The sequence below is a fragment of the Rhinoraja longicauda genome, chromosome 42 (genome assembly GCF_053455715.1).
Source record: "Rhinoraja longicauda isolate Sanriku21f chromosome 42, sRhiLon1.1, whole genome shotgun sequence".
NCBI classification, from domain to species: Eukaryota; Metazoa; Chordata; class Chondrichthyes; order Rajiformes; family Arhynchobatidae; genus Rhinoraja; species Rhinoraja longicauda.
Window position 1 is genome coordinate 197,904 of NC_135994.1, and position 27,770 is coordinate 225,673.

General features: G+C 45.6%; 1 protein-coding gene across 2 annotated transcripts in view; it reads right to left on the reverse strand.

Annotated features, from left to right (window-relative positions):
• LOC144611915 (unconventional myosin-Ib-like) overlaps positions 1 to 27,770 on the reverse strand; it is a 49,507-nt gene that overhangs the window by 12,608 nt on the left and 9,129 nt on the right. For both annotated transcript variants that reach the window (XM_078431241.1, XM_078431240.1), the window contains exons 7-19: positions 16,567 to 16,665; positions 15,574 to 15,677; positions 13,556 to 13,703; positions 13,105 to 13,223; positions 9,861 to 9,947; positions 7,902 to 7,967; positions 6,433 to 6,537; positions 6,062 to 6,124; positions 3,996 to 4,193; positions 2,678 to 2,904; positions 1,757 to 1,957; positions 1,241 to 1,334; positions 710 to 859 (exon numbers count right to left, since the gene is read on the reverse strand). In XM_078431241.1, coding sequence (XP_078287367.1) covers positions 710 to 859; positions 1,241 to 1,334; positions 1,757 to 1,957; positions 2,678 to 2,904; positions 3,996 to 4,193; positions 6,062 to 6,124; positions 6,433 to 6,537; positions 7,902 to 7,967; positions 9,861 to 9,947; positions 13,105 to 13,223; positions 13,556 to 13,703; positions 15,574 to 15,677; positions 16,567 to 16,665 — 1,661 coding nt within the window. The remainder of the gene's footprint in view (positions 1 to 709; positions 860 to 1,240; positions 1,335 to 1,756; positions 1,958 to 2,677; positions 2,905 to 3,995; positions 4,194 to 6,061; positions 6,125 to 6,432; positions 6,538 to 7,901; positions 7,968 to 9,860; positions 9,948 to 13,104; positions 13,224 to 13,555; positions 13,704 to 15,573; positions 15,678 to 16,566; positions 16,666 to 27,770) is intronic.

Sequence of the window (27,770 nt, forward strand, 5' to 3'; positions counted from 1 at the left end):
ATACACTGGAATTTAGAAGGATGAGAGGAGATCTTATCGAAACGTATAAGATTATTAAGGGGTTGGACACGTTAGAGGCAGGAAACATGTTCCCAATGTTGGGGGAGTCCAGAACAAGGGGCCACAGTTTAAGAATAAGGGGTAGGCCATTTAGAACTGAGATGAGAAAAAACTTTTTCAGTCAGAGAGTTGTGAATCTGTGGAATTCTCAGCCTCAGGAGGCAGTGGAGGCCAATTCTCTGAATGCATTCAAGAGAGAGCTAGATAGAGCTCTTAAGGATAGCGGAGTCAGGAGGTATGGGGAGAAGGCAGGAACGGGGTACTGATTGAGAATGATCAGCCATGATCACATTGAATGGCGGTGCTGGCTCGAAGGGCCGAATGGCGAATGTCTATAAAGTCACTTTGGCATTGTTGGCAATTGACGTTTGGCACAGAACTGAAGTCTGCAAGCCTTCATTGTGAATCCTGGCATATTTCTGAGGCCCGGGCATCAATAGACAATAGACAATAGACAATAGACAATAGGTGCAGGAGGAGGCCATTCGGCCCTTCAAGCCAGCACCGCCATTCAATGTGATCATGGCTGATCATTCTCAATCAGTACCCCGTTCCTGCCTTCTCCCCATACCCCCTGACTCCGCTATCCTTAAGAGCTCTATCTAGCTCTCTCTTGAATGCTCTTGAATCAACAAAGTCTCGGGCTTACATTATATCGCCTGAACCAGGCAGCGATGATGATCTGACTTTTCTTCAATAGGAGGAAATGGGTTTTGCATTTCCAGCCGCGATAAGTCTTCTGAATCAAGGTGGCCACGAATCCCAACTGAACCCACCGCCGCTCTTCCATGTCAAAGAGCTGTATGGAAAGCAAGAAAGAAGTGAAGGAGAGAGGGAAGGGAATTACAGGCAAGCAATTGTTTCATACTTTCATTACAGATTCGTCAGACAATAGGTCTGAAATGAAAAGGGCCATCAGTCATCAGAAATAACTTTTGCGTTTGCTTCATTTTTCTCTCCTTTCCCAACAATGCATGTGGATTTTTGCTGTGCATTATGTAAGGGTATTCCAGTAGATGTCCAGGTATTTCCCCAATAAAATGCTCGAGGGACTATGATCAGAGCACCAAAGTCTCTTCAAGGAGGAATTGTGCGACACGTCCCTGGTCAAAGCACCCGTATCCCTTTCCAAACACTTTGGCCGAGGGAGTAAATGCCGTAATGCCGTGTAAATACTCACTGTTCGTGGATTTCTGATAAAGATTTTTGTCCGTCCAAATGTGTATTCCTCTGGAGCGATATTTAATTCAATCAAAAGAGTCTGTACGCCATCTCTTAAAGAAGAAGGGAAATGAAGGAATAAATAGGAAAAATTCCGAGGTCAGAGACTTTAACTAAAAACGAGAGATTAGCTAACTAAACACATGCCGACATCAAAGCAGGTCCTGTGTGGCTCAGAAACACTGGCTTCTGAGTGTATCTGGTGCAGCTAGGGGGGCCTACGTTAAAGCAAGCACAGCCACAGTCCACAGACACAGTGGCCTCTGAAAAACAGTGACATAGAAACATAGAAAATATGTGCAGGAGTAGGCCATTCGGCCCTTCGAGCCTGTACGCACCGCCATTCAATGTGATCATGGCTGATCATCCAACTCAGTATCCCGTACCTGCCTTCTCTCCATACCCCCTGATCCCTTTAGCCACAAGGGCCACATCTAACTCCCTCTTAATGAACTGGCCAGTGACACATGCTTACCGGTCATCCCCCTTCCAGTTTGGCCAGGTTTGTTTACAGAGCATCTTGTAACGTTCCAAGCAAGGCTTGTAGTGGTGGCGATAGGCATATCCCGCCCGCCGCACGCGTATATTCTCCATCAGCCCCAGGTACCTGATCTGCGTTTGCACCAGACCCTCTTCAAATTGTGCTGGTGATTTTGTGTCATTTGGCTTGATGCATCTGTGGAAGAGTCAGCACAGGTCAAGAAAGGAATGGTGCGACTATACAGCGAGACACAATAGACAATAGACAATAGGTGCAGGAGGAGCCTGTACGCACCGCCATTCAATGTGATCATGGCTGATCATTCTCAATCAGTACCCCGTTCCTGCCTTCTCCCCATACCCCCTGACTCCGCTATCCTTAAGAGCTCTATCTTGAATGCATTCAGAGAATTGGCCGCCACTGCCTTCTAACGGAGAGAATTCCACAGATTCACAACTCTCTGACTGAAAAAGTTTTTCCTCATCTCCGTTCTAAATGGCCTACCCCTTATTCTTAAACTGTGTGGCCCCTGGTTCTGGACTCCCCCAACATTGGGAACATGTTTCCTGCCTCTAACGTGTCCAACCCCTTAATAATCTTATACGTTTCGATAAGATCTCCTCTCATCCTTCTAAATTCCAGTGTATACAAGCCTAGTCGCTCCAGTCTTTCAACATATGACAGTCCCGCCATTCCAGGAATTAACCTAGTAAACCTACACTGCACGCCCTCAATAGCAAGAATATCCATCCTCAAATTTGGAGGAAGGATTTAAAAAAAATTCTATTGTGTTTTGCAGTTTAGCACAATCCGCAGGCATTGCCACTTTCATTTCACTGCACATCTTGTATATGTGTGTCACAAATAAACTTGACTTGATTTGACTTGAAATTTTGCAACATGGGAAAATGGTACCTGATATAGTTGGGGTTTTTAGCCAGAAGGTTCTTCATCAGGACATTGACAGAAGCCTTGAACTGAGAGCCAGCTGTTGGCGGCCTCTTCAACGATGTCTTTCTTGGGTCCCCTTCAGAAAAGAGTGCCTTGACGAGCTTGTGTTTGGCCTGCCACATGGCCTTGGTTAGATCCCGGTACAGCAGGTCATTGTTCTTGTCGATGAAGTCTGCAACGTTGTATGTCACCTGCAAACAGCAAGGAAAGAGAATGTGTCACTTTTCACCCAGTTTGCCCACTTCCTTGAAGTCGCCCGTTCATGCATGGCTCATGCTCTTCAGTTGCCAAGTGAGTGTTGGCAATGTAGGAAAGGAGCAACATTTAGGATTTAGGCAGACTTTGTTCCAGTTCCAGAGGCGTACCAGATTGATTCCTGGGATGGCAGGACTTTCATATGAAGAAAGACTGGATAGACTCGGCTTGTACTCGCTGGGATTTAGAAGACTGAGGGGGGATCTTATAGAAACTTACAAAATTCTTAAGGGGTTGGACAGGCTGGATGCGGGAAGATTGTTCCCGATGTTGGGGAAGTCCAGAACAAGGGGTCACAGTTTAGGGATAAGGGGGAAGTCTTTTAGGACCGAGATGAGAAAGTTTTTTCTCACACAGAGAGTGGTGAGTCTGTGGAATTCTCTGCCACAGAGGGTAGTTGAGGCCAGTTCATTGGCTATATTTAAGAGGGAGTTAGATGTGGCCCTTGTGGCTAAAGGGATCAGGGGGTATGGAGAGAAGGCAGGTACGGGATACTGAGTTGGATGATCAGCCATGATCATATTGAATGGCGGTGCAGGCTCGAAGGGCCGAATGGCCTACTCCTGCACCTATTTTCTATGTTTCTATTGAGGCCAGATATCAGCATTCCGACTGAGAAGAAGGGTCTCGACCCGAAACGTCGCCCATTCCTTCTCTCCTGAGATGCTGCTTGACCTGCTGAGTTACTCCAGCATTTTGTGAATAAAAGCATTCCGACTGAAATCAGTTTGTCCATCAAACACATGAAGTGGAACTTGGGAATGCACTGCCCTGTGCACCTTACTAATACATCAATCCATTAAAGCAAGGGCATCTGATGCTGTGAAGATTATCATTGAAGGTATGACACCAGGTATTTTGGTCAGTTACCGATGATACCGATTTCAGGCCACACGGCAACCTGTTCTCTGGAGCGATGAGGCAGCAGCACTAACAACGATCTAAATGAGCAACTTACCATGGAAGCATTTGGCATCAGGAATAGCACCCACAGAGAGGGGAACATCGCAAGGAACCAAGCGCTCACCTTTCCGGCATAGTGCTGCACACGGAAACAGTTGGCAGGCATTGTTACATCGGTGATGAACTTGGAGCTCTGCGTCTCTTTGCTCTCGTAATGCTGATGGCCGGAGAAAGTCTGATTTAACTTTTGGAGGAAGGTCTTTTCAGTGACATTTCCAGGCCGGAGACATTCTTCGTCCAACATCGCCAGGATGCCGTTATTCTGCACAACGACAAACAGCACCGCAGGTCAAATGAATGGCCGTCTTCTCCCAGTTCTCCCCCCACCCTGCCACAAATATGAGGCTATTGAGGGCGTGCAGCGTAGGTTTACTAGGTTAATACCTGGAATGGCGGGACTGTCATATGTTGAAAGACTGGACCGACTAGGCTTGTATACACTAGAATTTAGAAGGATGAGAGGAGACCTTATCGAAACGTATAAGATTATTAAGGGGTTGGACACGTTAGAGGCAGGAAACATGTTCCCAATGTTGGGGGAGTCCAGAACAAGGGGCCACAGTTTAAGAATAAGGGGTAGGCCATTTAGAACTGAGATGAGGAAAAACTTTTTCAGTCAGAGAGTTGTGAATCTGTGGAATTCTCTGCCTCAGAAGGCAGTGGAGGCCAATTCTCTGAATGCATTCAAGAGAGAGCTGGATAGAGCTCTTGAGGATAGCGGAGTCAGGGGGTATGGGGAGAAGGCAGGAACGGGGTACCGATTGAAAATGATCAGCCATGATCACATTGAATAGCGGTGCTGGCTCGAAGGGCCGAATGGCCTCCTCCTGCACCTATTGTCTATTGTGATCACTACTCTCCTCTTCGCACTGACTCACGGTAGAGGTCTGGTACAGTTACCAGGTGTTCCTGATACTTTCACAAAGGGGGCATCCCTCATGTGTATACGTAGACTTTGCTTGCCAGCAGAGTTGTGTAAACACCATGCTCCCATCCTCTGGCCACGTGTACATGCTTACGCTGGGCAACTGCTACTGACTGGAACATGGCTGATTTCCCTCTCCCCACACAGCAACGCAAGCTCATTCAGCGAGGATACAGTTGTGGCCCTGGGAGCTTGCTAATTTACACGGCTCGGTACTACACATTATCAACATTTATTAACTAATTACCAATGCTATTCATTCAATGTTTTAAGACAAATAGATGCACCTGTACCTGATATCATTGAAAGTAGGCATGCAGGTGCAGCAGGCAGTGAAGAAAGCGAATGGTATGTTGGCATTCATAGCGAGGGGATTTGAGTTTAGGAGCAGGGAGGTTCTGCTGCAGTTGTACAGGGCATTGGTGAGACCACACCTGGAGTATTGCGTACAGTTTTGGTCTCCTAATCTGAGGAAAGACATTCTTGCCATAGAGGGAGTACAGAGAAGGTTCACCAGATTGATTCCTGGGATGGCAGGACTTTCATATGAAGAAAGACTGGATAGACTCGGCTTGTACTCGCTGGAATTTAGAAGATTGAGGGGGGATCTTATAGAAACTTACAAAATTCTTAAGGGGTTGGACAGGCTGGATGCGGGAAGATTGTTCCCGATGTTGGGGAAGTCCAGAACAAGGGGTCACAGTTTAAGGATAAGGGGGAGGAAGTCTTTTAGGACCGAGATGAGAACGTTTTTTTTCACACAGAGAGTGGTGAATCTGTGGAATTCTCTGCCACAGAAGGTAGTTGAGGCCAGTTCATTGGCTATATTTAAGAGGGAGTTAGATGTGGCCCTTGTGGCTAAAGGGATCAGGGGGTAAGGAGAGAAGGCAGGTACAGGATACTGAGTTGGATGATCAGCCATGATCATATTGAATGGCGGTGCAGGCTCGAAGGTGCAGGCTCGAAGGGCCGAATCGCCTCCTCCTGCACCTATTGTCTATGTTTCTGTTTCTATCATCACACACTTGCATAAATGGTTTCATACACACTCTCTCTCTCTCATATACACACACACACACACACACACTCACCAAGACGTTCTCACACCCTAAAATACACACATTGTCCCACACGGCCTCTCGTCTCCCGCTCAAACACAAAAGTAACAATTGCAAAAACCGAAAATGTAAAGAAACAAAAAGTACGTTTTCGATCAGGCCACAAATAATGGCGTTGTCAACATATTTGATCCGTGTCCACTCGATGCCCTGGAAAACAGAACAAGAATAATATTCAACACAGGACGCGATCAGTTGAAGCTTGTGACATACTAAAGGCCAGACTCAGGGGCACAGTCATGATTTAATGATGCAGAGATTAAATTGACCAGAAGAACCAAGTCTTTCTGCCTAACCCAGGGTCACTGAGATCAGTTGTAGTTCCTATCCCACTGAAGCTGAATATATGATACGGTTTGCACTGGGTAGTGCATTTAGCTACTGAATCATTGGGAAGAGTTTGTGAATTCTAATGTCGGATTAATCCAACCATATGAAAAGATGGAGGGGTTGCTCACCTCTCGTATGTACTCTTCCTGTTCCTCCTTCAGTGTGAGTTCAATGAAGAGCTGCTGCAGCTTCTCATTGCAGTAGTTTATAACAAGCTGCTCAAAACTATTGTCCTGGAGAAATAAATTCACATGACTTAACATGCATCTCGTATACTTTCAAATATATGAAAAGACTTGAATTTGTATAGTACCTTTCAGACTGTTCCAAAGCACTGGACAGCCACTGAATTAGTCACCATTATAACATCAGCCATTTTTTTGCACAGCTAACTCCCACAAACAGCATCATCATCATATATCATCATATATATATACAGCCGGAAACAGGCCATTCGGCCCACCAAGTCCGTGCCGCCCAGTGATCCCCGTACATTAACACTATCCTACACCCACTTGGGACAATTTTTACATTTACCCAGCCAATTAACCTACATACCTGTACGTCTTTGGAGTCCTGAGTTTTGGTAAAGATTGGTCCTCGGATATCTCCGAATTCTTTCCGTAGGAATTGTAGGGTTGTTTCAGTCGGGGCCTGAGTTTAATGTTTCATTCAGAAGTAGGGTTGCCAACTTCCTCACTCCCAAATGCGGGACAGCCATTGGTGGAGCGGGAGCACGTGGCCGCTGGCTGGGTGAGGTCACGTGGGGCGTGGGGCGGTGACGTCACCCTTTGTCCCGTACTTGGGAGTGAGGAAGTTGGCAACCCTACTAATACGGGACAAGGGCGGTCCCGTACGGGACAAACTAATTTAGCCCAAAATACGGGATGTCCCGGCTAATACGGGACAGTTGGCAACCCTATTCAGAAGACGGTACTTTCAACATCGGGAGCCTCAGCCTAGAATCTAGGCACGGTTCCCTGGAGTGGGACAGCTGTCAGACTCTGAGGTGAGAGATGTATCGGGCTCACTAGTAAGGGAAGTGCTAAACAGAGCCTGAGCCGTTTCCTGGAAACCCAGGGGTGTGAGTAGATTTTTTAAAAAACTCATCATAACGTCCCAACTTTTGCATGACAATGTTTGTTTTCAGCACTCACTGAGGGAGGAAGTTCCACATTCCCACTACTCTCAAGGGAAAGGAATTGTCCCCCATTTCCCATCAGATTTCTTGGGGGCTGTTTATATTTACGATCTTTATTTTTACATCCCCTACAATAGGAAACACCTTCTGCACATCCAACCCAAAACCCTGCAGAATTGTAATTATCGTTATCTTGCCACCCCTTAGCTTTGTTCTTCCTCAAGAAAAATGCCCCATCTGTTCAGGACACAATACACGTGTTCAACGTGACTTTACAGAGCATGGATACCAGCTGGGACCTGTTTGGCCAAATTGCCCATGTGCTGTAAAACTATGTTGCTTCTTGCAGTGTTGGCCTCCTATCTTAATTCCCATGAGATGCATTGTAATCATGCAAGCCTTCCCTGTCCTCACTGTGGGACAGTTTTTATAGGAATAATTGTAATCCAAACTTACCTCAAAAATCTCAAATCCATAAATATCCAACACTCCCATCACCTTCTTCTGTACATTGCCTTTAACCTTGAACAATTGCAAGTTGTGTTAAACTGGTTTGCTATAAACTTGTTTAAGAGACATCTTATTAGGCCCTTCTGTTAAGTTCAGATGTCCAACACCTAGACTTGTCCCCTCTTCTCCCAAAGACACCACCTTGCACTGGAGCAAGGTTCCACAGGCACCAACACCGTTCCCATACCCAGCAAAACGTATACGATTATTAAGGGGTTGGACACGTTAGAGGCAGGAAACATGTTCCCAATGTTGGGGGAGTCCAGAACAAGGGGCCACAGTTTAAGAATAAGGGGTCGGCCATTTGGAACGGAGATGAGGAAAAACAGAGAGTTGTGAATCTGTGGAATTCTCTGCCTCAGAAGGCAGTGGAGGCCAATTCTCTGAATGCATTCAAGAGAGAGCTGGATAGAGCTCTTAAGGATAGCGGAGTCAGGGGGTATGGGGAGAAGGCAGGAACGGGGTACTGATTGAGAATGATCAGCCATGATCACATTGAATGGTGGTGCGTACAGGCTCGAAGGGCCGAATGGCCTCCTCCTGCACCTATTGTTTATGGTCTATTGTCTATAAAACAGTGTGATGCTAGACAATGAAGTGACAGTCTATTAACTGTGAGAGGCATCACAGCCAGACAACAACCTCAATTAAAGAAGACACAGAGTGCTGGAGTACCTTAGCAGGTCAAGCAGCATCTCAGGAGAACATGGATAGGAGACATTTTGGGTCAGGACCCTTCTTCAGACTCTGGAGAAGGGTCCTGACCAAAAACGTCACCTATCCATATTCTCCTGCGATGCTGCTAAGTTACCCCAGCACTTTGTATCTTCTTTTGTAAACCAGCATCTGCAGTTCCTGTTTTATACATCCTCATTAATGTCTGTGTACAAATGGATTTTCCACTTTGGTGTTGGGGTGGGAGGAGGTTGGTTTCACTGAAAATCCACCAGGCATGATCAATTTTTCCCGAACTCCACTTACTGAGGTTAATAATCACCACTTGGTGGAGCCTCCAGTTTCTATTTCTCAGTAACAGATTGGGCAATGCATGAATTCTCTGAACCAATTGAAGAGCCTGTCATAGCCAATTTATTTCCTTCATTAATTCTTACAAATCCCGATATCTGGAATAGTTTTGCTCTATTTTCCCCAACTTTAGTCCATCTATTTTCTCTATAATATGCCAACAGCTTAAGGGAACTATACCATTGAATCAAGTGGTATAGTAACAATGACATTTGGAATTTAGAAGGATGAGAGGGGATCTTATCGAAACGTATAAGATTATTAAGGGGTTGGACACGTTAGGGGCAGGAAACATGTTCCCAATGTTGGGGGAGTCCAGAACCAGGGGCCACAGTTTAAGAATAAGGGGTAGGCCATTTAGAACGGAGATGAGGAAAAGCTTTTTCAGTCAGAGAGTTGTGAATCTGTGGAATTCTCTGCTTCAGAAGGCAGTGGAGGCCAATTCTCTGAATGCATTCAAGAGAGAGCTAGATAGAGCTCTTAAGGATAGCGGAGTCAGGGGGTATGGGGAGAAGGCAGGAACGGGGTACTGATTGAGAATGATCAGCCATGATCACAATGAATGGCGGTGCGTACAGGCTCGAAGGGCCGAATGGCCTACTCCTGCACCTATTGTCTATTGAAATATTTGATTCCCAATACAGATGCTTCTCGACTAATGATGCTTCGACTTCCGATATTCAGGCTTTACAATGGTGCAAACAATGGCGCGAACGCTGGGCAACGGCAACTCACTGCAGCTCGCTTCCGGCCACGTGATCAGGTGTATTAAATGCATTTCGACGCACGACATTTTCGGTTTACGATGGGTTTTATCGGAACGTAACCCCATTGTACGTTGAGGTGCACCCATATGATTCCCCCTCTGTGCTGGATTACCTGAATGCTTTCGTTGATTCGGTTCACCAACCAGGTGAACAGGCGGTCATAGAGGTTTTTTGCCAATGCGTCCCGTGCATAGAATCCCTGTGCGAAGAAATGACACCTGCATTGTCACATTGTTGTGTGTTATTTATTCTATTCACCGTGAGGGACCGACCGAGAAGGAGCTCAGTAACTGTGGATGCGTCAAGAGAAATTCCCGCGGATAGCTTTGAAATGTACATAGTTGGGTTTGGCAGGGTGGGGAGAAGTGTAAAATAGGTTAGAGAGACTGGTGTTTCACCTTCAAACATTGGCTTTAAACATAATGCAGAGGGGTGGGGTGAACCTCTGTAAAGAGTCTAAAAGTAATGAGCTTAAAGTTGTTTCATTCACAAAATGCTGGAGTAACTCAGCAGGTCCTGAACTCCTCCAAAACAAAGGAACTTATAATTGACTTTAGAAAAACCAATGGAGATTACGACCCACTCTACATCAATGGGGTCTGTGTGGAAAGGGTACCAGCTTTCAGGTTCCTGGGTACGCACATCGCAGAGGATCTCACCTGGTCTACCAACACCATCACCACAGTAAAGAAGGCACAGCAGAGACTCCACTTCCTGAGGATCCTCAGGAAAACCAACCTGCAGGAGAAGCTCATGTTGTCCTTCTATCGCTGCTCCATCGAGAGTGTGCTGGCATACTGTATAACCACATGGTATGCCAGCTGCTCAGAAAAGGACAGGAAGGCCCTTCAGAGGGTCATCACGACGGCCCAGAAAATCATCGGCTGCTCACTGCCCTCCCTGGAGCACCTGTTCAGCCTACGCTGCCTCAGTAGAGCAGGCAAAATAATAAAAGATCCATCCCACCCCGGCCACCGTCTGTTTGTTCATCTGCCCTCTGGTCGACGTTTCAGGTCGATCAAATCCCGAACAAACAGACTTAAGAACAGTTTTTACCCCAGGGCCATACGAGAACTGAACACTACCTTGCACTAGGCAACACCGTTAAAAAATCGGTCATATAATTGTATTTAATTGTATTTATGTATTTATTTGTTTTTGCATTTATTGCATATATGTTTGTACGCACCGTCAGGATTGGCTATTTTTTAATTTCGTTGTACTCGTTGCAATGACAATAAATGAATATTATTATTATTATTATTATTATTAGGTCAGGCAGCATCTCAGGAGAGAAGGAATGGGTGACATTTCGGGTCGAGACGTCACCCATTCCTTCTCTCCCGAGATGCTGCCTGACCTGCTGAGTTACTCCAGCATTTTGTGAATAAATACCTTCGATTTGTACCAGCATCTGCAGTTATTTTCTTATACTTAAAGTTGTTTCGGATCAGTTCAATCCATTACAGCAAAATCCATTACTCTGTACAACACAGTCCCAACCATTTATTGTAGACACAAAATGCTGGAGTAACTCAGCGGGTCAGGCAGCATCTCGGGAGAGAAGGAATGGGTGACGTTTCGGGTTGAAACGTTCCTTCTCTCCCGTGATGCTGCCTGACCCGCTGAGTTACTCCAGCATTTTGTGTCTACCTGAGATTTTAACCAGCATCTGCAGATTTGTTTCCTACCCAACCATTTATTGCTTTGTATGTTAGTTTAGTTGATTGTCACGTGTACCGAGGTACAGTGAAAAGCTTTTGTTGCGTTTTGTTGCAAAACATACTGTCATATACTCTCCACAACCTACATCCAGGTATTAAATACTCTATGCACGATTCACTCTCGTATTTATTACCTCTACAATTATTCACAGTTGTTACTGAGGATCTAATACTGCACACAAATCACTCCTGGGTAAAAGATAACTCTTAACTGAATCATCCTACCACAACACGGGCGGCACGGTAGCGCAGCGGTAGAGTTGCTGCTTTACAGCGAATGCAGCGCCGGAGACTCAGGTTCGATCCTGACTACGGGTGCTGCACTGTAAGGAGTTTGTACGTTCTCCCCGTGACCTGCGTGGGTTTTCTCCGAGATCTTCGGTTTCCTCCCACACTCCAAAGACGTACAGGTATGTAGGTTAATTGGCTGGGTAAATGTAAAAAAAAAAAATTGTCCCTAGTGGGTGTAGGATAGTGTTAATGTACGGGGATCACTGGGCGGCACGAACTTGGTGGGCCGAAAGGGCCTGTTTCCGGCTGTATATATATGATATGATGATATGATGAACATGAGACCCTCGGACTATCCTTGATCGGACTTTGCTGGCTTTGCCTTGCACTAAACATTATTCCCTTATCATGTATCTATACACTGTACATGGCTCGATTGTAATCATGCATTGTCTTTCTGCTGACTGGTTAGCACGCAACAAAAGCTTTTCACTGTACCTCGGTACACGTGACAATAAACTAAACTGACAACTTACTCCCAGGTATCAGTTGAAGGTATTTATTCACAAAATGCTGGAGTAACTCAGCAGGTCAGGCAGCATCTCGGGAGAGAAGGAATGGGCGACGTTTCGGGTCGAGACCCTTCTTCAAACTGATGTCAGGGGGGGCGGGACAAAGGAAAGATATAGGTGGAGACAGGAAGATAGAGGGAGATCTGGGAAGGAGGAGGGGAAGAGAGGGACAGAAGAACTATCTAAAGTTGGAGAAGTCGATGTTCATACCACTGGGCTGCAAGCTGCCCAGGCAAAATATGAGGTGCTGTTCCTCCAATTTCCCGTGGGCCTCACTATGGCACTGGAGGAGGCCCATGACAGAAAGGTCATACTGGGAATGGGAGGGGGAGTTGAAGTGCTCGGCCACCGGGAGACCAGTTTGGCCAACGCGGACCGAGCGCAGGCGTTGAGCAAAGCAATCGCCGAGCCTGCGTTTGGTTTCGCCGATGTAAAGAAGTTGACATCTAGAGCAGCGGATGCAATAGATGAGGTTGGAGGAGGTGCAGGTGAATCTCTGTCTCACCTGGAAAGACTGTTTGGGTCCTTAGATAGAGTTGAGGGGGGAGTTAAAGGGACAGGTGTTGCATCTCGTGCGGTTGCAGGGGAAAGTGCCCGGGGTTGGGGTGGTTTGGGTAGGAAGGGACGAGTGGACCAGGGAGTTACGGAGGGAACGGTCTCTGCGGAACGCAGAAAGGGGAGGGGATGGGAAGATGTGGCCAGTGGTGGGGTCCCGTTGTAGGTGACGGAAATGTTGGTGGATGATTTGTTGTTGCTCACTGTATATCTTACTCCTAGATATGCATTCCTCAGTCACAACTCTACATCTATTTTAAAAGCAACACTTCACCTGAGCAGCAGTTAATGTCGTCTTCACTTGCTCACTCTTGGTTTGTACAGTGCGAGTACACAGTGCTTGTTCTAGAATAGACTCGTCAAGGCCAATCAAACTGCAGACTTCTCTCAGCCCTGGAGACGAGGAGAGAAACACACAGGTCAGCCTTTGAAACCAGTATTATTCTGGTGAATCTCTGCTGTATTCCCTAAAAAGGACTGAGTCATCTTTCCTGAACCAAGTGCAGAGAATTGAACATAGTGCTCGAGATGCCATTTTACCAGAGCTGCACACAGCCACAGTATAATTTCCACCCACTTATATTCCAGGCTGTTTGAGATTAGGAATAACAATCTTTTTATCCTCTTTATTAAATTTTGTAGTTGTCACTTGGGTATGAAGCCAAAGTTTCCAAATGCAATTTGAATCACTCTGCTACTTTATAGTTCACTTGGAAAATACTTACCTTTGCTATCATTGATGTAGCATTGATCTGTTCCACTTGACTGAGGTTCTGCCTTCAGCGTGATGTTGCAGAGTTTAAGTACGACAGCCACAGTCTCCCATATAGAGTCCATTTCAGACTTGTCGAATCCAATGACTTTCATTGCAGTCTGTAATACAACCAATGCAGTAAATATGGATGAAGTCTTTTCTCTAATGTTAGGATATTTGGAGTATGGTCCTGACACCGAGGTAAAATTTCTCAATTAGCAAACTCCAGACCTGGACTATCAATCCAGAAGTCCAAGTTCCAATCCCACCATGGCAAATGTGGAGTTTATTTTAAGTTCATATGCTGGAACTTAAAAGGAAAAGTTAAAAACCAATCTGGTTCATTGAGACTGTCCTTGCTTGGTCTGGCCTATATGCAACTCCGAACCTGCGGCAAAATGGCTGACTCAAACACTCCTTGAGATGGCTTACCAGACACAATACCCTTCCAACCAGGGTCTTCAATCTGCCACAATAACTCCGCTTCTCTTCCCACAGATGCGCCCTGATCTGCTAAATGCTTCCAGTACTTCCTGCTTTTATACTTTAGATTTCCAGCATCGGCCATTATTTTGAGCTGTACCAACCTCTCAGCTCTGCGGCATCAAATGTAGACCCTGCAAAGACGCTCCCAGCCCAGGCAACTTCGCAGGCCCTCCTCACAAGCCTCCGAGGACCAGTATCTAAACCAGGAAAGCTGGCATGGGCACAGAGTGAACTCTGGATGGAAGCCATTATCAAGAGTGGCTTGGTAGCACAAAATGACCGAGTCCCGAAGGACTCGGATTTGGTCTGTGGCAGGTACTGGTTGAAGCAACACGAAGGATAAGTCTATTGGAGTTGGCTCATCGGTCTACTATGGCAGATGCACCTGTGCATAATGATACAATAGCAAAAAGAGCCATAGTAAAACTGAAGTCAATAGACATCAATGGGAAAATATTCCAACGATTGCAACCACTCTTTTTTATCGTGTTTTTTATTATTAAAAAAAATATACATTCACATATATCATGAAGCTATTGTACAAATCGTATTTACATTCACAAATATACAAAGGATTTGCAATCAACTTGCACCTTTTGCGTTCAGAAAGCAGCTGAAAGTGCCTCAGAGCCAGTTTTGTCATTTTTATCTGCATTTGCTGCATTTATGCAAAAAGCCGCAGCTAATTTGCGCAGAGCAAGCTTCCACACACACCTCAGTATTTAAAGACTGGACGTTTATGGCAATATTGATCATTATTTCCCTCAGAGCACAGAAAGGTCTCGACCCGAAACATCACCCATTCCTTCTCTCCAGAAATGCTGCCTGACCCATTGAGTTACTCCAGCATTTTGTGTCTATCTTTGCATCTAGACCAGGCGATTTGTTAAGTTCAGGCTTATTCTTATACTTATTCCCATCTTACTATGATTTTGGCAACACCTTCTTCCCTGGTAAAGACAGATGGAACATGGAAAAATCGTCAAAGGCCAGGAAGAATATCTACCACCCTGCTCACTCAATATCAGTACAACAGACAAGCAACAATAAGAACCAAGTCTTAGCTAAAGTTAAAATGCAAAGAACAGGAATCTGAAGTCCAATTTCATAGCCAGACATCTGTTCCTGGTCCACACATCCTGTGTATGGCCTGGATACCCCTCAAACAATCTGGCAAACCTGCGTATAGTCTGTATATGGTGTGTAGACCTTGCATACAATCCAAAGATCCCAGGTGTATTAAATCCATTCCAGGAGGTAAGATGCTATTTTTCTTTATCCATTTCCTCATTTTACAAATAAGAGGCGTATTTACACCTTTTTCTCCAGAGATGTTGCCTGGACCGTTGAGTTACTCCTGCACTTTGTGTCTATCCAAGCTATATTTACACACTTCATTTTGAGATTTTTTGATGTTTGCAAGATATTACTTTATCCATGTTTCCGAGCAACTCTGTAGGAATTGCACGGCTTGAGGCTAGTGTTCCCCATCTAAACACTTACTTTCACCGTGTCAAAGTTGGCAGCATCGTCCACTCCATTCAGGGGGGTTTTGTCCAAGGTCAGGTAAGCGTATTGATTGCAGTCCCTCAGCACATTAAGATGCTCTGTGGAGGAAAGGCGTGGTGAATGACTCCCTCTGCAACTATGTGAACTGAGAATTGTGGTTTAGACAATAGACAATAGGTGCAGGAGGAGGCCATTCGGCCCTTCAAGCCAGCACCGCCATTCAATGTGATCATGGCTGATCATTCTCAATCAGTACCCCGTTCCTGCCTTCTCCCCATACCCCCTGACTCCGCTATCCTTAAGAGCTCTATCTAGCTCTCTCTTGAATGCATTCAGAGAATTGGCCTCCACTGCCTTCTGAGGCAGAGAATTCCACAGATTCACAACTCTTGACTGAAAAAGTTTTTCCTCATCTCAGTTCTAAATGGCCTACTCCTTAATCTTAAACTGTGGCCCCTTGTTCTGGAATCCCCCAACATTGGGAACATGTTTCCTGCCTCTAACGTGTCCAACCCCTTAATAATCTTATACGTTTCGATAAGATCTCCTCTCATCCTTCTAAATTCCAGTGTATACAAGCCTAGTCGCTCCAGTCTTTCAACATACGACAGTCCAGCCATCCCGGGGATTAACCTAGTAAACCTACGCTGCACGCCCTCAATAGCAAGAATATCCTTCCTCAAATTTGGAGACCAAACCGGCACACAGTACTCCAGGTGCGGTCTCACTAGGGCCCCGAGCCTCTGCCTCAGAAGGATGTAGGCATCTCATTTATTGCCCACACACTGTGTAAATGAGGCACTGGAGGGATGTGGGCACCTGTGAAATTTGTGCTGCCGCTGGCACAGGTCTGACTGACTTAGTGCTTTCAGGATGGAAGGACATTAACCTGTCCCCAAATCATTTAGGCGAGGTTAAGGAGGAGACGGCCCATCACTGAAAGGGGATGTGCATTGTGAGGACAGGAGACAGATTAGTAACACTCACCCAGCAGCTCAGGTGAGCCCCCTGCCAACAGCTGGTAGAAGATGTGGAAATTTCTCTCCCCTGTCAGACGCTTGACAACACGAGATTTCTCCAGGAGATCTGAAACACCCAAGCCATCAAATCGCAAAACAAATCATGTTTGCTTTTACTCGCCTTGTGCATTTACACTGGGAATATAGTGTTCAAATTCACAATATTCAAAATTAAATGAGACCCAATAGAGGAAGATAACAAGGAAGGATTTTGTAACTCAGCGGGTCAGGCAGCATCTCAGGAGAGAAGGAATGGGTCATGCCTCTGAAGAAGGGTCTCGACCCAAAATGCCACCCATTCCTTCTCTCCCGAGATGCTGCCTGACCCGCTGAGTTACTCCAGCATTTTGAGTCTACCTTCAATTTAAACCAGCATCTGCAGTTTATTTTCCGACACAAGGAAGCATTTTGGCTGTCTTAGCTCATCTCTCCAGAAAGACTCAGTGTTTATAGTTCTAAAGGACTGATCTCAGTTGCTCTTTTTAAGGATATGGAGATCATTTTCTCCAATATTCCGACACAAAACAATCCCCCACCTCTTGGGTAGTGTTCATGAATTGCTCCACAACGGCTACCCCACTTGTGTCCTTCCTTGTCCACTAGTGATCCGAGACTATCTTCATGGACATCCTTTCACTATATATTTCCCCTCACTTGTTATGTTACTGGAATAGTTAGTTTGCTGGGAACATAGATGAATGAATCTGATGAGTGGATCATGAGTGTAAAAATAGTGATGCCATTTTATCTGGTACTGTATCAGGAGAGAACTGACCCAAGGTTAGTGAGCTAAAATGTCCAGTTGTTCTGCCCAACCAACGTCCTTAATCCTGACTGGGAAATGTGAATCCCCACGATGTGAGTGGAAATACATTTTATCACACCGTCTAATTGCACACTGCACCATAATATTGGAGGAACAAAAGGAAGTCTTCTAATAGGGTCTTGTGTCTTTTTTTAAATCCCTCTGCTAATATAAGCCGCTATTAGCTGTATAAAGAAAGCAGAAGCTTGGATACAAGGACCCATTTTAATTTTCACATTGCTGTCCTGTACGAATCTTGCTTCAACAACAGTGAGGGTCATCATCATCATATCATATCATATATATACAGCCGGAAACAGGCCTTTTCGGCCCTCCAAGTCCGTGCCGCCCAGCGATCCCCGCACATTAACACTATCCTACACCCACTAGGGACAATTTTTACATTTGCCCAGCCAATTAACCTACATACCTGTACGTCTTTGGAGTGTGGGAGGAAACCGAAGATCTCGGAGAAAACCCACGCAGGTCACGGGGAGAACGTACAAACTCCTTCCAGTGCAGCACCCGTAGTCAGGATCGAACCTGAGTCTCCGGCGCTGCATTCGCTGTAAAGCAGCAACTCTACCGCTGCGCTACCGTGCCGCCCTTGACCAAGAACCGTGAAATCAAGGTTGCATAGATGAGATGAATTCAATTTTTTTTAAATTCTACCATTTTATAGCTCTGGTAGCAACAACAATCGGTAATCAAATCAAGGTTCAAGATCTTAGAGCCATAGGCACGCCATTGAGAGGAGACCCCTTATGGAGTGATGATTGATATGGGCCCTATGTGAAGCTATGTTTTAAATCAGTTCATGAAAATTGTATTTTCATTTTGCAAAATCATAAATATCATTAGAAAGAATACATCAGAAATATTGTAATATATAATTTGTAAACACATTACAACAGTAGCTATACCTCAGCAAAGTACTTTAGTGGCGGTAAAGTGCTTTGCAACTTTAAGGTTGTGAAAGGTATTATATAAACGCAGATCTTTCCTGTTATGGAAACTAAACAGTTCTTCTTACCCTACTGGGAAAGAACCCATTTCCCCTCAACAGAGCCACGTCAATGAAAGATTGGGAAGAGAGACTAATTTTTCAGTAAATCCTAGAAATGCAGAAATCTGCATCTAAACAAACCCAAACTTCAGATGAGTTCTATGTACAGTAGCTCCAGCTTCAAACCTATATTTTCCAAGAACTTCAAGATGGGAGACAAACAAACCAAAATCAGTTTCATACAGAGGAAATGTACATTTTCATTCAATGTGATAATTAAATCTGGATATCTCAATCTACATCCATCCTTTTGGGCAGCAAAGTAGTCCTTGTGTCCCTTGGGAACACGGCAGGAAGGAAGTGCGAGTTCTAACGCTCGTGTGGATTGAGAAGTCCTGGACTTGGATGGGAAAGTACCTCTTGTCAATTCTATGGGATGACACTCTGAAAATCGAATACACCTTCAGAGTTAGTGCATTTCCAATAAATTCTAATCAAAGGCCACTGGCAGTTTTAAGCTCCTCTCGCAGTTAGAAACATAGAAAATAGGTGCAGGAGTAGGCCATTCGGCCCTTTGAGCCTGCACCGCCATTCAATATGATCATGGCTGATCATCCAGCTCAGTAACCTGTACCTGCATTCTCTCCATACCCCCTGATCCCTTTAGCCACAAGGGCCACATCTAACTCCCTCTTAAATATAGCCAATGAACTGGCCTCAACTACCTTCTGTGGCAGAGAATTCCACAGACTCACCACTCTGTGTGAAGAAATGTTTTCTCATCTCGGTCCTAAAAGACTTCCCTCTTATCCTTAAGCTGTGACCCCTGGTTCTGGATTCCCCCAACATCGGGAACAATCTTCCCGCATCTAGCCTCTCCAACCCCTTAAGAATTTTATATGTTTCTATAAGATCCTCCCTCAGTCTTCTAAATTCCAGCGAGTACAAGCCTAGTCTATCCAGTCTTTCTTCATATGAAAATCCCGCCATCCCAGGGATCAATCTGGTGAACCTTCTCTGTACTCCCTCTAAGGCAAGAACGTCTTTCCTCAGATTAGGAGACCAAAACTGCACACAATACTCCAGGTGCGGTCTCACCAATGCCCTGTACAACTGCAGTAGAACCTCCCTGCTCCTAAACTCAAATCCTCTTGCTATGAATGCCAACATACCATTCGCTTTCTTCACTGCTACATGGAGTACCTCTCAAAGTCCACCAATAATCATTAACAGGAATTAGTTTGGGATTTGCAGATTAACAAGGATTGTTTCCGCCCGATTTGATTTTTGGGCCTGCAAACTTGAGTATTGTCACCACTTATCAAGCCACTGATCTCTAACCCAGCCCAGAGGTGCTGAATTATTTCTTAAAACTTACTTAAGTGGACTCTGCCAATGGCTCGTGGTCTCTTTACCCTTCCGTACTTCAACACAAGTGATAAACAACATGCCATCCAAGTTTTTCCACCATATAGATTACACATATCTAGATTGAAATTAATATAGTTCTGGTTTGCAGTTTAGATTTATTTTTAGACTTAGATTTAGAGATGCAGCGCGGAAACAGGCCCTTCGGCCCACCGAGTCCGCGCCGCCCAGCGATCCCCGCACATTAACACTAGCCTACACACACTAGGGATAATTTTTAAAAAACATTTACCCAGTCAATTAACCTACATACCTGTACGTCTTTGGAGTGTGGGAGGAAACCGAAGATCGCGGAGAAAACCCACGCAGGTCACGGGGAGAACGCACAAACTCCGTACAGACGGCGCCCGTAGTCAGGATCGAACCTGAGTCTCCGGCGCTGTATTCACTGTAAGGCAGCAACTCTATCACTGCGCCACCGTGCCGCCCCTGGGTATCCAATCTAATTTTGTATTGCCTTGCACGTCTTTCCTCTACAAGTTTAATATCATCAGTGAGGATGCAAATTGAAACTAATAGTGCCACAACATTCAGTGTTTGCCACTCGAAATAAGCCTCTGTTCCTCGCTACCCTTCAGGCAGTTCAATCTTTGACATAGAATACCTTGGATGCCCAACGTTTAGGTTTGTTATTGTCATGTGTACTGAGGTACAGTGAAAAGCTTTGCTTTGCATTTGCATGCGATCCAAACAGATCAGATCTACTTTGCATGAGTACAAATAAGTCAAATTCAAGTACAATGGAAAGAGCAAAGAGGAAGATACAGAGTGCAGAATATAGTTCTCAGCGTTGTAGTGCACCAGTTTCATAGACAAAGTCCAATGTCCTCGATGGGGTAGAGGTGAACAGGGCAGTACCCGAGCTGATGGAAGGGCTGTTCAGAAGCCTGATAACAGAGGGGAAGGAGCTGTTCCTGAGTCTGGTGGTGCGCGCTTTCAAGCTTCTGTACCTTCTGCCAGATGGGAGCAGGGAATAGGAGGAATGACCTGGGTGGGACAAGTCTTTAATTATGTTGGGTGCTTTTCCGAGGCAGCGTGAAAATCATCATGTTATAAGATTTTGCACATGGGGCATGAGGTCATGCAAAAGAAAATTGGTTAGGCGGGCCTTTAGAAACATAGAAAATAGGTGCAGGAGTAGGCCATTCGGCCCTTCGAGCCTGTACGCACCGCCATTCAATATGATCATGGCTGATCATCCAACTCAGTATCCCGTACCTGCCTTCTCTCCATACCCCCTGCTCCCTTTAGCCACAAGGGCCACATCTAACTCCCTCTTAAATATAGCCAATGAACTGGCCTCAACTACCTTCTGTGGCAGAGAATTCCACAGATTCACCACTCTCTGTGTGAAAAAAAACGTTCTCATCTCGGTCCTAAAAGACTTCCCCCTTATCCTTAAACTGTGACCCCTTGTTCTGGTACTGTGACCCCTTGTTCTGGACACTTGAAGCTGCTTGGCAGCTCTTGGTTGGATTTTTAAGGCCACTCTTTTTCTTTCATGGGAAAATGGATGAAATTTTGCAATGCAAGTGGTCACCCAGAGTTTGAAATCTGGAATCGGATCACAGACCTCCTACGGAAACAGCAGCTGAGGGTTTTCTACCAAAACTAAGGTTTTTAATGTGGAAGGAAAAAAGTGATGGGCAAAGGGTACAGGAAGTATGCGAGGGAAACCCTTTTGTTTTGTTCTGAGCGCGTGCAGCGTAGGTTTACTAGGTTAATTCCCGGAATGGCGGGACTGTCATATGTTGAAAGACTGGAGCGACTAGGCTTGTATACACTGGAATTTAGAAGGATGAGAGAAGATCTTATCGAAACGTATAAGATTATTAAAGGGTTGGACACGTTAGAGGCAGGAAACATGTTCCCAATGTTGGGGGAGTCCAGAACAAGGGGCCACACAGTTTAAGAATAAGGGGTAGGCCATTTAGAACTGAGATGAGGAAAAACTTTTTCAGTCAGAGAGTTGTGAATCTGTGGAATTCTCTGCCTCAGAAGGCAGTGGAGGCTAATTCTCTGAATGCATTCAAGAGAGAGCTAGATAGAGCTCTTAAGGATAGCGGAGTCAGGGGGTATGGGGAGAAGGCAGGAACGGGGTACTGATTGAGAATGATCAGCCATGATCACATTGAATGGCGGTGCGTACAGGCTCGAAGGGCTGAATGGCCTACTCCTGCACCCATTGTCTATTGTGCTGGGTGGTGATGATTTCAAACTCACTGTCTAAAGCGGCTGGTGGAAACAGTTAATCTGGGCGTTAAAAAGGAAGAAAACACAAAGTGCTGGAGTAACTCCAGCCTTTTGTGTGTTTTCCTTTCGTAAACCCAGTTCCTTGTGCCTCCTGAAAAAGGGGTAGGCAGTGGAGAAAGAATACCTTGCAGGGATGTGAGCGACAGGATTGATCTGCAGAAAGCTGGTATGGAATCAATGGTTATCTTTGTTGTAATGCTTCTATTTGTGAATCTGTAAACACAAACCGAATTGCAAGCACTCCCACCGCCCGCTGCAGCTTCAGATTTTGGGCTACACGGCCACACACCTGGTACAGTAGCGATACAGGTTCCTTTACTGCCAATCTTACCTAGTTTGGATAGAAATTTCTTATTTTTTGCTCCTGTAAGACTATAATGATTCTGCCACATAACAGAGGCCCTGTTCTGTGAGGCTCTGACCAGAAAGATATGTATTGCAACTCGCTGTGTTGTTGCCAATTATTTCCCAATTATGGTCCATAACCCTCTAAACCTTTCCTATCGCTGTCCCTGTCCAAATATCTTTTAAATGTCGTTATAGTACACCTTGTTGTTGTTAAATATTGTGCTGTTAATGGCAGACATTTTACAGCCAACTTTACAGCCGACTATTCCCACCGGTTGCTGTTTACCAAGTCTGCTGCCAGCTGTTTGCAGATGTTGTTGTTGCTCTGCTATTTGACAACTGCTCATATCCAGCTGTTTGCTGCCCTGCCATCCATTTGTCGAGTTTGCAGCCAGCTATTTGCTGAATTGCTGCCAGCTGCTGGCCTTTTTCTTTTGGCTTTGCTGCCAGATGTTTGCTATTTTGCCAGCAATTTGCACAATACAGAGCCAGCTATTTTTTACTCGCCAGCTATTTGTTGCTTTACCAACAGTTTGCCGATTCTCTTGTCAGCTGATGTGCAGGAAAATAACTGCAGATGCTGGTTCAAATCGAAGGTAGACACAAAATGCTGGAGTAACTCAGCGGGTCAGGCAGCATCTGTGGAGAGAAGGAATGGGTGACATTTCGGGTCGAGACCCTTCTTCAGACTGAAGAAGGGTCTCGACCCGAAGCGTCACCCATTCCTTCTCTCCTGAGATGCTGCCTGACCCGCTGAGTTACTCCAGCATTTTGTGTCTACCTTCTTGTCAGCTGATAATTTCTTTGCTGCATATGCTGCTGGCAATTTGCTGCATTGCCAGTTGTTTGCTGACTTTGTTGCCAGCTGCTTGCCATTGCTGACTGCTGCTTGCATGTTTATCGATGCTGCCAGCCGAATGCTGACTGTATTTTCCCAGTTGCTTGCTGGCTGCATGCTGTCAGCTTTGGTATTTGTTGACTATTTTCTGCCAGCTCTGAGCTGACTGATGCTGCTGTTGTTTGATATTTGATGGCTCTTTGCTGCTGCAAATAGTTTGTTGCCAGATGTTTCCTTTTATAATCACATGCTGCCAACTGTTTGCTGAATATTACTGTCAGTTGTTTGATATCTGTTGACTGTTTGCGGCCGATCGTTGGCTGTTTCCTCTTTGCAGTTTGTTCCCCAGCTGCTTGTTGACTGCTTTCTCACTGCTTGTTGCCAGATGTTTGTCCATTGCCAGTTTGGTTCCTGGTGCTGGCTGATTGTTGCCAGCTTGTTGCTGTCCCAGGTCTCGGTTCCAATTGTCTTACATTCATCTCCTCTTCTGCTCATCAAATATTGTGAATATTATTATTCAATCAAAATGAACTTGTAAAAAATGTTTATCCGCTCCTAGTCCATGGTGTACCAGATGTTTCCCCTACACGAATGTTTAGGTGTCACATTGCCAAACTAACCTATAAAAGCAGTCCTGAAAAGTTATTAATTGTAAGTTGGGCCCTAAGCATTTTCAGTACAAGGCAACGTCTAAAACACGAAGCATTCTATATAACAGAACTTGACTTATTCAGTCTTGGTTAAAAGTGATCTTGTTCAGGAATAGGTAATTCAGCCCCTCAAGGCTACTCCACTAGTCAATATCTGAGGGATATTTTTTTTATACACACAGAGTAGTGGATATATGGAACTCGCTGCCAGAGGAGATAGTGGAATCAGATATCATCACAATATTTAAGAGGCAAGGCATAGAAGATACGATCTAATGCATGCAAATGGGATTAGTGCCAATGACCAAAAAGGTTGGCATGTACATGGTGGGTCAAGGGGCATCCCAGAGTACTTAAGGAGGTGGCCCTAGAAATCGTGGATGCATTGGTGATCGTTTTCCAATGTTCTCTCGACATTTAGAACGGAGATGAGGAAGAACTTTTTCAGTCAGAGGGTGGTGAAGGTGTGGAATTCTCTGCCTCAGAAGGCAGTGGAGGCCAGTTCGTTGGATGCTTTCAAGAGAGAGCTGGATAGAGCTCTTAAGGATAGCGGAGTGAGGGGGTATGGGGAGAAGGCAGGAACGGGGTACTGATTGAGAGTGATCAGCCATGATCGCATTGAATGGCGGTGCTGGCTCGAAGGGCTGAATGGCCTACTCCTGCACCTATTGTCTATTGTCTATTGTCTATTGTCTGGCTACCCTCCAGCCCACAGGAACTGATCCAATGTAACTAAACTTTTTAAGAAAGGAGGGAGAGAGAAAACGGGGAATTATAGACCAGTTAGCCTTACATCGGTAGTGGGGAAGATGCTGGAGTTGATTAGTAAAGATGTTGTAGCAGCGAATTTGGAAAGCAGTGACTGGATCGGTCAAAGTCAGCTTGGTGTTGTGAAGGGGAAATCATGCTTGACTAATCTTTTGCAATTTTTTGAGGATGAAACAAGTAGAATGGATAAGGGAGAGCCAGTAGATGTGGTATATCTAGACTTTCAAAAAGCCTTTCACAAGGTCCCACACAAGAGATTAGTGTGCAAAATTAAAGCACATGGTATTGGGGGTAAGGTGTTGACATGGATAGAGAACTGGTTGGTAGACAGGAAGCAAAGAGTAGGAATTAACGGGTCCTTTTCAGAATGGCAGGCAGTGACTAGTGGGGTGCCGCAAGGCTTGGTGCTGGGACCCCAGTTGTTTACAATATATATTAACGATTTAGATGAGGGAATTAAATGTAACATCTCTAAGTTTGCGGATGACACAAAGCTGGGTGGCAGTGTGAGCTGCAAGGAGGATGCTATGAGGCTTCAGGGTGACTTGGATAGGTTGGGTGAGTGGGCAGATGCTTGGCAGATGCAGTCTAATGTGGATAAATGTGAGGTTATCCACTTTGGTGGCAAGAAGAGGAAGGCAGATTATTATCTGAATGTTGTCAGATTAGGAGAAGGGGAGCTGCAATGAGACCTGGGTGTGCTTGTACATCAGTCACTAAAAGTAAGCATGCAGGTACAGCAGGCACTGAAGAAAGCCAATGGCATGTTGGCCTTCATTGCGAGAGGATTTGAGTTTAGGAGCAAGGAGGTCCTACTGCAGTTGTACAGGGCCCTGGTGAGACTTCACCTGGAGTATTGGTGTGCAATTTTGGTCTCCTAATTTGAGGAAGGATATTAGTGCTGTTAAGGGAATGCAGCGTAGGTTCACCAGGTCAATTCCCGGAAAGGCGGGATTGACATATGATGAAAGAATGGGTAGACTGGGCTTGTAGTCGCTGGAATTTAGAAGGATGAGAGGGGATCTTATAGAAACATATAAAATTCTTAGAGGATTGTACAGGGTAGATGCAGGAAAAATGTTCCCGATGATGGGGGAGTCCAGAACCAGGGGTCACAGTTTAAGAATAAGGGGTAGGCCATTTAGGACTGAGATGAGGAAAAGCTTTTTCACTCATAGAGAGTTGTGAATCTATGGAATTCTCTGCCACAGAAGGCAGTGGAGGCCAATTCACTGGATGTTTTCAAGAGAGAGTTAGATTTAACTCTTAGGGCTAAGGGAATCAAGGGATATGGGGAAAAAGCCGGAACGGGGTACTGATTTTGAATGATCAGCCATGATCATATTGAATGGCGGTGCGTGCAGGCTCGAAGTGCCGAATGGTCTACTCCTGCACCTATTTTCTATGTTTCTATGTTTCTATACAAGTATATCAGATGTGACTGTGCATGTGAAGGAGGACATATGATTGCAGATGATGAACTGGCCACACAAGCAGAGGCAAAAATAGAATCACAGGAGGCTGGTGTTAGAAGAGCTGTAGCTGAGACTCAGGAGGTGGGTGGAACTTAGCTGCGGGACTTAGCTGCGCACGGCTCGGTCGCGGGGCCTTTCACCGCCCGGTTCGGCGGCGAGACGTTTCAGCGCCCGGTGCGACTCGGCCGCGGGGACTTCCATCCCCTTGCGGGGACTGTGCGGGTCGGTCGGGGACGAGCTGTCTGTCCGTGGGCGTGGGGAAGAGAGTGGAAGTTTTGTTGCCTCCATCACAGTGAGGGGGTGTTTGGAGTCACTGTGATGGACGTTATGTGTTGGGGTCATGTGTCTTGTGTTCTTTTTTGTGTGTGACTGCTATGTAGTTTCGTTCGGTACCTTGGTACCGAATGACAAATAAAGCTCTGTTGAACTGTTGAACAATTAGTTGCACTTAAAAGTGGAAGGAGGACAAGGAAGGACAATATGTCATTGTTCCAGTCACACAGAATGGCAGGCTCTCAGGTGAAGAAATTTCTCCTTACCCAATTCTTACAGAGTTGATCCCTTATCCTGAGAAAAGTGTGGCCTTGAAATTACTATGCCACAATAGTGGCTGAGGAACTGAGAGCTCCTTATATATGGATTTCCAACCCTTAAACAGAGAGTGCTGAAAGAGGTAAACAGGGAGCTGTGGCAGCTTGTGTAAGAAAGAACTGCAGATGTTGGTTTAAATTGAAGGTACTGTAGACACAAAATGCTGGAGTAACTCAGCAGGTCAGGCAGCATCACTGGGGAGAAGGAATGGGTGACGTTTCGGGTCGAGACCCTTCTTCAGACTGAAGTCAGGGGAGTGGGTGGGACAAAGATAGAATGTAGTCGGAGACAGTAAGATTGGTGGGAGAAATGGAAAGAGGGAGTGGATGGAGAGAGAGGGAAAGCAAAGGCTATTTGAAGTTAGAGAAGTCAATGTTCCTACCGCTGGGGTGTAAACTACCCAAGCGAAATATGAGGTGCTGCTCCTCCAATTTGCGCTGGGGCTCACTCTGACAATGGAGGAGGCCCAGGACAGAAAGGTCAGATTGGGAGTGGGAGATGAAGTGCTGAGCAATCGGGAGATCAGGTAAGTTAAGACGAACTGAGCGGAGGTGTTCAGCGAAACGATCGCCGAACCTGCGTTTGGTCTCGCCGATGTAGAGAAGTTGACACCTGGAACAGCGGATACAATAGATGAGGTTGGAGGAGGTGCAAGTGAACCTCTGCCTCACCTGGAAAGACTGTTTGGGTCCTTGGATGGAGTCGAGAAGGGAGGTAAAGGGACAGGTGTTGCATCTCCTGCGGTGGCAGGGGAAAGTGCCCGGGGATGGGGTGGTTTGGGTGGGAAGGGACGAGTTGATCAGGGAGTTGCGGAGAGAACGGTCTCTGTGGAAAGCAGAAAGGGGAGGGGATGGGAAGATGTGGCTAGTAGTGGGATCCCGTTGGAGGTGGCGAAAATGTTGGAGGATTATATGCTGTATGCGGCAGCTGATGGGGTGGAAGGTGAGGACAAGGGGGAACCTGTCCTTGTTACGAATAGGGGGGAGGGGGAGCAAGAGCGGAGCTGCGGG